The 12,070-nt window shown below is 44.6% G+C and overlaps 1 protein-coding gene across 1 annotated transcript in view; it reads right to left on the bottom strand.

Annotated features, from left to right (window-relative positions):
• Positions 1-3,670: 3,670 nt before the first annotated feature.
• Aqp9 (aquaporin 9) overlaps positions 3,671-12,070 on the bottom strand; it is a 34,076-nt gene continuing 25,676 nt past the window's right edge. The window contains exons 4-6 of the mRNA XM_038321699.1: positions 11,168-11,286; positions 7,656-7,873; positions 3,671-5,359 (exon numbers count right to left, since the gene is read on the bottom strand). Coding sequence (XP_038177627.1) covers positions 5,185-5,359; positions 7,656-7,873; positions 11,168-11,286 — 512 coding nt within the window. The 3' untranslated portion in view covers positions 3,671-5,184. The remainder of the gene's footprint in view (positions 5,360-7,655; positions 7,874-11,167; positions 11,287-12,070) is intronic.

Here is a 12,070-nt window from a genome sequence, read left to right on the forward strand (position 1 = left end):
CAGCCCAAAAGCTCCGAGATGTGAGCACTCAGAGCCCCTCATGGTTGTATTTGAAGATCAATAGCCCTGCCCTTGGCTTTATTCTGAGGATAGGTTCTGGGGTGGGTAAAGTATGGTCCTCGCTCCTCCAGAGCCACAGAAATGACTTTTGGTTATGACAATATTGCCTGTAAATCAGTTTTATTCTCAGAATATCACTAGAATCAGTCAATTGGGGGTTATCACAATCTCTGATTTCCTTTACACCAAGGTTTTGGACTGGAAGCAGGGTGCTATTTCTGTACTGGGTTTTATTTTCAAAGCTCTGAAGTCCTAGGAATAAATGAATAAATGATTATCAAGTAGCTACTTCTGCAACAAACTGCAGTGACCTGGGGATTTTTAGATTTTCACCGTAATCAGTGTCTTACAAAGGGATAGATTCATGGCACGTTTCAGCTTTTTTTTTTTTTTTTTCTTTTCTGGTTTTTCGAGACAAGATTTCTCTGTAGCTATGGAGCCTGCCCTGGAACCAGCTCTTGTAGACCAGGCTGACCTTGAACGCACAGAGATCCACCTGGGTGTGTGTCACCACCGCCCAGCTCACTATTTCAGCTTTTAAAGTTAAAACATTTATGGAGTATGGATTTCTTCATATAACAGTAAGTATCAAAGCCAGTATGGGAGCTGTATAGAGAGAGGCTAGTGGCTAAGACCACCGTTTGGTGCTCAGCATCCACGGCAGGTGGTTCACAATTGCCTGTAACTCCAATTCTAGTGATCTGATGATTTCTGCTGGACTCCATGAGTACTGGCACACATATACAAAGACAGACAAACAGACACAGATAGAGCGGTTGATACTGTCAACTTGACAGGGCCTAGAATTTCTTAGGAGACAAATCCCCAGATACAGCTGTGAGGCAGTGTCTAGCAAGGTTGAGCTAGAAAAACCCACCCTAAATGTGAGTAGCATCATTCCACGAAAACGAGGCTCAGACAGAAAAGGAGAAAGCAGGCTCATCACCAGCATTCATCACTGAGACTAGCTCCCTTACGCCCCTGAAGCTGTGCCTTCCTTACCACAAAGGACTACATTCCCCCAAACTGTGAACCAAAATACACCCTTCAATAGCTTTTGTCGGGTATTTCATCATAGCAACACAGAGCGACTAATACGAACACATTACAGGCTCCCTAATGAGCTGACTCTTTCCTGCTGTCTTTACACACTCATTTCCTGCTGGGACTCTGATAAGAGGCCCTGCCGCGTCACACCATGAGTGACTAAGGGCCTAGACTCTGAAGTGCTGGTGTGGCCTCTTGCTTTCTCCCTATTCTAGCACCCCCTAGTGTTTCCAGCCCGATTGAATGGCAGTCCTTCTCAATGCTCCACATTCTGGAGGTTGAGGAGGTTGGGGAGGTTGAGCACCCAGGACTCTTTCTTAGATTTGTGTGTGTGTGTGTTCATGCAGATGCCTGTGGGGGCCAGAAGAGGGCGTTGGTTTCCTCTGAAGCTTTACATGTTGAAAACAGCTTCTGGCCTCCACAAAACAGCAGGCACTCTGGACCACTCCAGCACCTCCCCCACGATGTTTTTTGTTTGTTTTTAGGATACAACAAAATGTTTTAATCTTCCAAAATCATAAGTAGATAAAGAGCATAATCCATCATGTCGCCAGTGGGCTTCAACATTTATTTCGTTTCTTTTTTGTGTATGGGGGGAGGTGAAACTCATCAAGGCAAAACAAAATGTAGCCCCTGAGAGATTCAGATTGCGCATCCACTCACTGCTTGGTGGATTCTCTTGACAACTGGAGTTTATTCATGCTCACTTGGTGTGTGCCCAAGTCTACCAAGTCTCTACCACAGCAGAGACGTCTTCTCCATCATAAGAGCCACTCTGCTCATGAGAGAAGAGGTTGGACCTTGATTGTTTGGTTGTCTGTCTATCTGCAACTATTGCTTATCTTTTATTTTTATGTGGACCTAGAGGGTCCACACAGTAACCCTGACTAGGGCTATCATAATTTATGCCCATGAACTGTAATTGATCAACTCATTACCCCAGAGAATTTGGATTCTCAGTTTGAGAACTGACATCCCACATCTCATTGTGATGTTTTCAAGGTGGGGTCGGGGAGAATTTTGTTTGCCCAAATTCATTTCTTAAGAAGGTCAGGGGAGATGGCCTGAGACTGAATTAATACAGCCTGTTTTTGTTCTTGAAACATTCATTATGAGCTTTTTGTCAATGGCTTTTAAGCTGTGATGCAGTGTTCTGAAGATGCCCCATCTCTCTGATAGAGCTATTCTTGGGACAAAGCTCCTTAACCCCTGTCCCCTTTGTATTAATACCAGCTCCACTTCATCTGTGGACACCGCACAAGATTTTATTTGAACAATCATTTGTATGACTAAACAAAGCTTATAAACCATTCTCTGTCATCAGAAATTCCAATTCTTTCCCCATGATGATATTGCTGAGTGCTGATATACCTTATGTAACAAGATGTGTGTGAGAGCAACTTAAATTATAATTTATGTCTTAAGGATTGAATCAAAGCATATTTTTAGCTTCACTTATCCCATTCAACAATTAAATAATTGCTGAGCTATTTGCTGGGTAGAACCATGCTCTGAAACCTCAACTGGTCGGGGAAATCACAGAAAATTCTGGTTTTGATGTTAAGATAAATGTTCCTAGGAACCTTTTCAACTGACAAGGGGGCAGGAAGGAATGTTGCAACTAGAATTCCTACAGGAGATCTTTTCAAAGGAGGGACTTGGCTCTGCTGGTGACTGCTGGCGTAGACCAAGTAACTTCACAGACAGTCTCTTGGTGAAGAATCCAGCAGAGACATTGCTCATAGTAGATCTGGGACAGGAGTGGAACTGAGCATGGAACAAGGGTACTTTTTCTTTTCTTTCTCCTCTCTCCTCTCTCTCTCTGTCTCTCTCTCTCCTCTCTCTCTCTCCTCTCTCTCTCTCTCTCTCTCTCTCTCTCTCTCTCTCTCTCTCTCTCTCTCTCTCTCCCAAGGTTTCTCTGTGTAACAGTCCTAGCTGTCTTGGAACTAGCTCTTGTAGACCAGGCTGGCTTTGAACTCATTGAGATCCGCCTGCCTCTGCCTCCCGAATGCTGGGATTAAAGGCATGCACCACCGACATCCAGCCAAGGAAGCTTTTTCTATTAAGATATCCTTCCTAGGGTGGACTTCTAACACTGCACACTTCCTCCTTATACTCTTGATCATTAATCATCCAGTGGTATTTAATGAGGACCTGCATGGATGATCTATTGCACAAATCTACCCTGCAAAATCTCAAATTTTGGATTGCTTCCTGCTCTAAGAATTAAAATTTGCCATGAGGGTCTGTGTTCTGGATCATTCTCTGTTCCCTATAGAACCTGAATCTAGGGCTCAGGGCCACAGTATCTTGATTCTTTCCTCACCGTTTAGAAACTGCAGGGTCTCTCAGCCTGGGCATAACTGACATGAATTTGATACCATCTTTCTGTGGCAGCATCTCTAACCATTAACTCTTTCCCCTAGTCCTAGATGTCACAACCGTCAATGTCTCCAGATGTTTCCAGATGTTCTGAGTATGGAGAGGAGAAAGCAAAATTGCCACTATTGAGAACCATGCTGTAATCCACCAGGAACTGAAGGCACTGAACACCACCAGCAAGCCCATTGTGACAACTATATTTGGCTTTCAAGGAAAAATTAGGCCCATAGAATTCAATCCAGTCCATGTTTCCAGTCCTTGATGGAAGCTTGAGTCACCTGAGTTATCCATAAAGGACTAACTGGGGATTAATATTTTCTAAAATCCCCACAGGAAATTAAATTCCCAGTTATTGACAAACTCTGAACTAAGGATGTTTGGTAGCTATCAAATGGAAAAAAAAAGAGATCCTAAACACAATAATATCCCCCTAAATGTATTTAATACTCTTTCCTTCATCAGCGCCTCAGTGACAGTGGGAATACCAAACAATGTGGGATCTGGAGAGCTCACACCCTAAGAGCTGAAGTCGTATTTCTACAAAGCACACATGTTCTGAAAGCTGCTGATGCCCCTTCCACAGAAGCCTGGGGGGAATGTCTAACACCCTCAGTCAGTTAGCAAGCTCCTGGGAGGCATAAGGCACCCTGCAAAACAAAGGACAGCTTGCTTAATTCGTGTGAGATTTTCATTTGAAAAATGGCTGCTATGGTGATTTCCCTCCGACGACGGCTGTTGGGATCAAATGTGATGACACTTAGGAGAACGTTTAGTGAGAGATAAAGCCTGTCTCTCAAGCTTTTGTCCCAGGGACTCTTTCTACCCTCAACTTCAGTCTGCCTGGTCAGCTTCCACTAGCTTCTAGTTTGGACTTCTGGGGACATGGATAAGTACAGCCACAGACTACTCAAGAGGTCTGTCCTCAACTGAGTCATTAGGAAAACACATTTGTGCTGAAAAAGACAGAGCGATGTATTTTTCATGACCAAGGTTAAAATCATATTTCAGGTTATTATATACTTAAGGACCTGGAAATTAATTGATACCATCTAAAATGCAGGGAAGTGCAAGAGATTAATCTGGCAAATGGTTTCCATTAAAAAAAAGCCATTCAGTTTCCCAAATTTATCTTGTGTCCTGAGGTTTTTAAATGTCACAGAGTTCTTCCCAGCTGTCTTCTGCCGTTTTCTAGAGCCCTAGGTTGGGAGAATATCAGCATCTATGCGGAGACAGTGCTCAGCTTGGTGGAGTGTTAACGCTTTCCTTCCATTTCATAGGTGTTGAGCGCAGTCACTGTTAGGCCTTTCAGTTTCGGAATGCTGTGTTTGTAGATTGTGAAGGCAGAGTCTTTGGTGACATTATTTCACACAGGGCAGTAAAGGTCTCTGAGGCCATCCCACCAAGTCCATGGTCAAGTTTCTAAATTCTTAGCAATTACTACGGTCTTCCATCAAAGATGCAATGAACCAGGCTGGAGAGAAAGCTGCCACAGGGGGACTGCCAGTGATGTTCTGGGAGGGGTGACTGGTGGAGGTTTTCTTTACTGTCTCTGCAATGGTTAGTCCCAAACGGCTAGAGAAAAGTGGGTCGATTTCCCCCACCCCACCCTCAATTCTCACCAAAGCATACCACACGGATGCCATCTTCTCTGAAGCAAGAACCAAATAAATAGTAAATCTAGACCTGGTCACACCACTACATGCTTTCGCTGAGTTCATATTTCTCTAGCTTGCTCCCAGATGGCTCTGCCTTCACTTCTGAGTCGGGGTCTGAGTGATGCAGCTGGATAAGAAGAATGTAGAAGAGGCCTCCGAAGAAAGCGCCAACCATCGGGCCCACAACAGGAATCCACCAGAAGTTGTTCCCAGCTCTGAAAGCAAACAGGAAGTCAGTGAGCTACTTTTTGGCCACCCTAGCTCTAACCTTGTTATTCACAAGTGACTCTTTCTGTGTCCATACCTACCTTGTATAAGCACATTCATTAGAGCACAGCCAATACCATCCCAGACTCTGCAGCATACCTGACATCAGGAGCCTAGTCCAGTGTCCTAATGACCCCACTGAATGATTGCACCCTATTTACTTTCCTTTTAGAAAACATGGTACTTGGGCAAGTGAGATGGTTCAGTGGGTAAAGATGCTTGCGGCCCAGCCTAATGCCCTGGGTTTGATCCCCAGGACTCACGTGTTGGAAGGAGAGAGACAATTCTTACAAGCTGTCTTATGGCCTCCATGTGTACATGGTGGTGTGTGTCTACCACCCATCCTATATACCCCATTAAAATGTAAAAATATAAAATATATGGCTCCATGAATCCATGGCCCAAACTGAGGGCCTCTAGAGAGGCTATTCAGTAATTGTCTTTCCTATATTGTCAAACAGTGAAGCTTGGGGGTTGTGAATAAAACCAACACAAGAGGTGCTCAGAATGTGGCTAGATTCTGGGACTCCCAGTTAGTGCTGGCAGACTCCTAGAGATAAAGAAAGTCTAAGGCAGTGCATAAGCTATCCGCTAAACGGTCTGCCGAATATCATCAGAACCAGTGCTTATTTCTGGGGGCCCAGCCCACACACACACTCTGCAGGCTTCATCCTGCAAGGCTTTTGAACCACCACTCCCCTTTCCTCTGCAGAATACCCCAGGGTCTGTACACTGCAGGAAAGGCACAGTTCAGGAGACAGTAGGTCACTTTGTGAGGTTGGTTTGTTTATTAAGTGGCTCCATAAGAACGACTTCTATGACTGCTTAGGCAAAGAAAAGCACAAAATATATCATTTAAAGATGTAGACAGTTGAGGAAAACTATTTCTAAAAAACGACAAATGTTCAGAATAATCCAGGGAAAGCAGGAGACCAGGAGGATAGACAGGTGCCTGCGAGGATTTCCCTGTACTCTGACTAGATTCTGGCCTTCTCTTGTGAACTAACAGGGAAACGGTTTGGAGAGCATCGCAGCGGGAAAGCCCTTGTTCAGCATGCACAAGGCTTTGGGTTTCATCCCCTAAAGCCATAAGAAACTAAAAACCTTCCTGCCTGGCGTAATGGAGAGCATGTTGATTCTAGAAGAATCCAAGCCTACTCTTTGCATGATTATGCTTGATAGCCACAGACTGATCCTTGTGGCCTTTTGTTTAGAGCATATTTTGTCTGAGATAGAGTCTTACTCTGCCTTCAAGGGTGGCCTGGAACTCATGATGTAGCCCAGGCTTCCCTTAAACCTTCATGGACTCACCTGCCTCGGCCTGTCTGGAATGTCTCTGAGGAGGTACTCCCCCTCTGAGCTTCAGTTCCTTCATTCACAGGGAGGGACATGGGTTGGACGGGAGAGAGAACTGAGACTCAGCACGGCTGCCACCAGATGTCACTATTACTTTGTGCAAGAGGTTGCTGAGCCTGCCCTCTCAGCGTCTCTAGGTTCCTTTCCCACACCCAATATGGATGCACCCTGCTACAAGAGGCCAGCAAAGGTGGCTGCTCTCTTCTCTGGTTTAAAAACCTTCCTGGAAGCCTTGGCTAGAGGTAAGGTGCTATCCCTGCAGCAGCCATAATGGTTGTTCCACAGTTCCCTTTTGGAGCATCTCTCTGTCACAGTATGGACCCTGTCTGCTTTATTTGAAGCTGGACACATTGTGCCGGAAACAGAAGTCCTGAGAGGAGGTGCCCAGGTGTGACTGCTTGCGGGGTCCTGGTTCAGTGCACACACAGGGCAGCCATCATTTACTCTATGTTCCTAGGACCGCCACAGCAATGTGTGGGTCTTTTGGCATGGATTCTCCCTTTTCAACTCATCTTATATGGTATACTAGATTAATTTTGATTCTAAACAGGCCAATCTTCTGCCCCATATCCTAGTGTGTGGGCTGATTCGGAAATGTCCTTCTCTATCACAGTGACTTCTGCATATCTAATGCCCAATAAAGTGTTCCTGGGAGAATGAAGGACTCGGGAGTCCCTTGGCAGCATCATATTTCAGTTCTAGTCTGGCTTTGGTCACCAAGTCAATCTGTAGACAAGTTATATAACGAAAATGGTTCATGTTTAACCAGAGTGTCCATAGCCTCTACTCTCTGGTCCGCATGCTCCTGCATCTCTGAGTCAAGGCTCAGTACTCTCTGTTGCAGGACATCGGCCACCTCTTTCTCTCCGCCCTACCATTGGTACTTACGTGAAGACCTCAAATCCCCATCCTGCCAGAGCAGTGAAGAGCCTGGGGCTCAGGTCTCGAGCTGGGTTCATGGCACAGCCAGTGTTGAGGCTCAGAGAACAAGAAAGGCTAATGATCAGGAGGCCAATGACAAGGGGCTCTAGGCCTCTGGGGACCCCCATGTTTCTGGAGTCGAAAATGGCAAAGACAATCAGAAGGAGGAACATGGTAGACAGCACCTAGAGAGGGAAAAAGAATTCCAGAGTTCAGTCTGTTCTGTCCACCTGCTCACCCAAAGTTACCCCTCTGTGAAGATATTAAAAACAACTGGGGTTGACACTGAGAGTCAGATTGCTGCTCTTGCAGAGGATGTGGGTTCAGTTTTTAGCACCCACACAGCAGCTCACAACCACCTGTAACTTCAGTTTCAGGGAATCTGATGCCCTCTTCTGACCTCCACAGGCACTGCAAGTAAGTGGTGCACATAAATATAAAGGCAGAACTCATCCACTTATGATAAATAAATCTTTAAAACATGAAATAGTGACAGCTAGCATAGTGGACAAGCGTGTGACTCTTCCATAGACATGCTAGAAGCAGATGCTGATGGAGTCACCCATTGCAGATTGGGTGCCTGCTGAAGGTCACACAGCTGGTCCAGCTCCGGAGAAGACTGGTCCTCAACTACCACACTATCTGCTAAGCTGCTCATCAGTGACACTGAGGGACAATTGGCAAGATCAGAAAGTGGAGGAGGGTTGACTTAGACTGGATGTAAAGACAGCAAGCAAGAAAGCAATAGATGAATGTGCAAAGGGAATGGATGGAAATTTCTTATTGGGAAACTCAAGCTGGTGAAATGAGTAGGAAAATCTGCTTTGTAACAAAAGAAACGCAAACAGTGGCAAGGTTAGAGAAAACCCATTCTTATCAATATGCATCTAAAAACCAAAGTTTATGCATACAATTCAATAGGCCAAACTCATACCATAGACATAATGAAACTGTGGGAAATTATCTTAAAATACATACTTTTACTTAAGCATGGTTTGTTTGTACTGGAAACTGGAAGCCATTGAAGCAAACATCAATAACAGAAGAGAGAGCTGCATTACAGGATGTCTATTCCATAACTTACTATAGAGACGCTAAGAGCTGTAAACAGTACCACTGGGGTGACTCAATAGATAAAGGCATTTGGTGCCAAACTCAATGACCTAACAACATGTAGTCTCCTGAGTCTACATGTTGAAGAGAGAGCCAACACTCAAAAGTGGTGCTCTGGCTTCCCACATGTGTGCTATGGCATGCACATGTACACTTCCACACATTCACACTAAGTACACATAAAACTATATGGTAACATTTTAAAATGCTTATAACATTGAGAAAATAAATATTATAAATTCACCTTTTAAAAAGATACAAACAAAAATGAAAACATTAACAGGCACTCTCAAGTGGTGGGATTTTTCTGCTCTCTCCAAATTCTAAACTTTTAAGCAATCATTTTGCTTTGCAACCTAGATGACAGCTGTGAGTCACTGTACACAGACTGTCTGTCACACGAAGTGTAGCTTTCTGGGGTGCATGGCACGTCCACCTCATGCAGGCTCCATCCTGTGCTTCATTTCGCTGAGAAGTTGTAATGATCCCCATGATGTAAACCCTGCTCTTCTCCTTACAGATGGGGGAACTTAGGTAGACGGAGGTTGAGGCATGTGTTTGAGGGTGAGTAGAAGAGGCAGGTTGGGAGGGAAGCAGGTGAATTTGTGGTTTAATTCCTTCAGTGTTTCACCAACTTTTCAAAAATACTCAGAGTCAAAAGAACTTGTGTTTGGAGAAACATCTTCTCCAGAGAGCTCTGGTGCCTGCACAGCCCTTCCTGACCATCTCTGGCAGAGTCGAACCCTGGGCTGGCCTAGTGCTTTTACTTGATCTCTTATCTCTGCCCTTGTAACCTTGAATGAACCACTTGTTTACTTATCAGTTGAACCTCTGACCCTGACGTTTAGAGCAAGAAAGGGTTAGAACCACAGGTGTCTAACAAATACATGTTAGCTAGCTGAACTAATTGGAAAAACGCTTGAATACCCATCCCCAAAGTCTATTCCAAGGTACCCCAGTTGCCTTGTTTGCTCGGAAGATAAATGGCTAATTGCTCTGGGGTTTTGTGGGTGCTGCATGTTGAACAGTTCCCATCATCCAGAGGCATCCAGATAATAGACTCTTAGTGCTTTGAAACCAGAAAGATTAATTTTGTCTATCTCACCTTCTGTACTGTAGCTAATATCAGAGATTTAAGGACCCTGAACCTGAACCACATCATGCCACCAGCAATGTATTCTTTACCCTGTCTCTCCTCATACTGTTTGCACACTGCTAAACAACCCTCCTGCGACTCTCTTCTCTTCAGAGAGCTCCACTTTCCCCTACTTGTTAAACTTCTGTTTCCAATCAGCTCATCTAAACTATCAGAGGTGGAAAGACCCTGAGAGGTAATATGTCCCAAGCTGCCCATCATCCAGAGTTTATCACTCCCGCAGTTCCTATAGCCTACTATTTAAAGGCCACCTGACTGGTCTCCAACGACTACTCCCAGCAACTGCTGTCCTCGGGAGACAAGGCCTTTATTTTGTACAAGCCAAATTTCCTGAAGCCTTCTCCTTATGAGGAAAAATGGCATAATTATAATTTCTCTAATCTATAGACTTGGCCATTTATCGAAACATTCTTTTTAAATTTTTTTTGTGATTTGTTTATTCTTGTTTTATGTGCATTGGGTATTTTGTGTGCATGTACATTTGTATGAGGGTGTCAGATCCTCTGGAACTGAAGTTACAGACAGTTGTGAATTCCCATAATACATACTTTGGCACTCAGTGATAGAAAGCCTGCCTTCCGTGTCCAATGCCCCAGGTTCAATCGGAGTGCTACAAACAAAATTTGGGTTTTTTTTATGCTTCCCAGGTGATGGACTCTGTCAAGAGGAAGCCGAATATCTCCTTCTAGCATCTGCCTCCCAAATGACAGGGAGGTGTGTGCCACCACAACCAGCAGAAGTTACTTTAAATATCAATCTAGTTGAGACGCTTACCTCCCTTGAGAGTCAGGTAAAATCTCAGCCTCATGGAAAGATAGGGCAGATTCATGACACCCCAGGCTCACCACCATATTTCATAGTCCTTGGAGGTAGACAGAGATGCCATCTCTTGTAGCTATCACCCTTAGCGCTAGAAGTGAAATGGACCTCATTTGCCTCTAGTCTGGGCAGCTACTCTTTGTCTTGATCTCAACTAATATGAAACACCTATGTGCATTAAAAAGGAAGCTGAGAACCCTTCTAGTGGCATCAGCATCTTCAAGGGCAAATCATTGTCAGGAAAGCTCAGTTCATATAAGGACCTCTGACTTGGAAACACAACCCTTCCTTTTTCACAGGCCTACAATGCTCCAATACGCACCCCATGCCTATCCCCACGTTCTATCATGTCATTCCACCTAAATCAGGTCCTTGTTGACTCTCCACTTACTTGGTCTATAAAGGCATTTGGCAGAGATATGAATGGAGCTGGGTATGTTGCAAAAATGAATGCTGTTGCATTTTCTCCCGCGACGAGCAATTTTCCATCAGCAAAGGCCATGAGTCCATCTATGGAAGACAGAGCTCAGGGACATTAGTGTTTTCTAGAAAGGGCTGAAGGAGGCTGTTCTGGTTGGCTTTAATTAAGCTGTGACATAGCCTAGAGTAACCTGAGAGGGGAGTTCAACCAAGAAATTGCCTTGATTAGATTGGCCTGTGGCTATGTACATGAGGGGTTGTCTTGCTTCTTAACTGATGAAGATGGGTCCATCTCTCTGCGGCTGGCACCAGTCTTCAAGGAGGTTATAGGCTGTATAAGAAAGCTGTGTGTGCCTGAGCCTGGATGTCAGCAAACACTCCATGTTTTCTGTTTCAAGCTCTTGCTTGAGTCCCTGCTTTGACTTCCTTCCGTGATACACCATGACCCAGGAGCTGAAATAAACCCTCTTCTAAACGCTTTTGCTCAAGGTATTTTTGTCACAGCAACAGGAATCAAAGCAGAACAGCTCTAAACTTGGACCAGGACCTTAGTCCATGGGATCTGAGAGAACAACCTTCTTTGGGGGTGTGGGTGTAATTCTCGGAATTTTCAAGATTGACCTAAGACCAAAGTGTGACTTTAACTTTAACTAAGCGGAAGTCATAACTCCTAGAGTTCTCTCTAGTGCCCCTAAAAATTTACTTCAGAACCTGAAGGTGTACCAGAAGAATGAAGATGCTATGGATGGCCTGTAGAGCCCTCAGAGCCGGGAAACTGGATGTCACTGATACAGACAGTACCTACCCCATGCCTCTCTTTGCCTAGCTGCTGGCCCCCTGAGTTTCTGACCTCAGATATCCCTTAGACATTTAA

Source organism: Arvicola amphibius, chromosome 3 (genome assembly GCF_903992535.2).
Source record: "Arvicola amphibius chromosome 3, mArvAmp1.2, whole genome shotgun sequence".
Taxonomy (NCBI): domain Eukaryota; kingdom Metazoa; phylum Chordata; class Mammalia; order Rodentia; family Cricetidae; genus Arvicola; species Arvicola amphibius.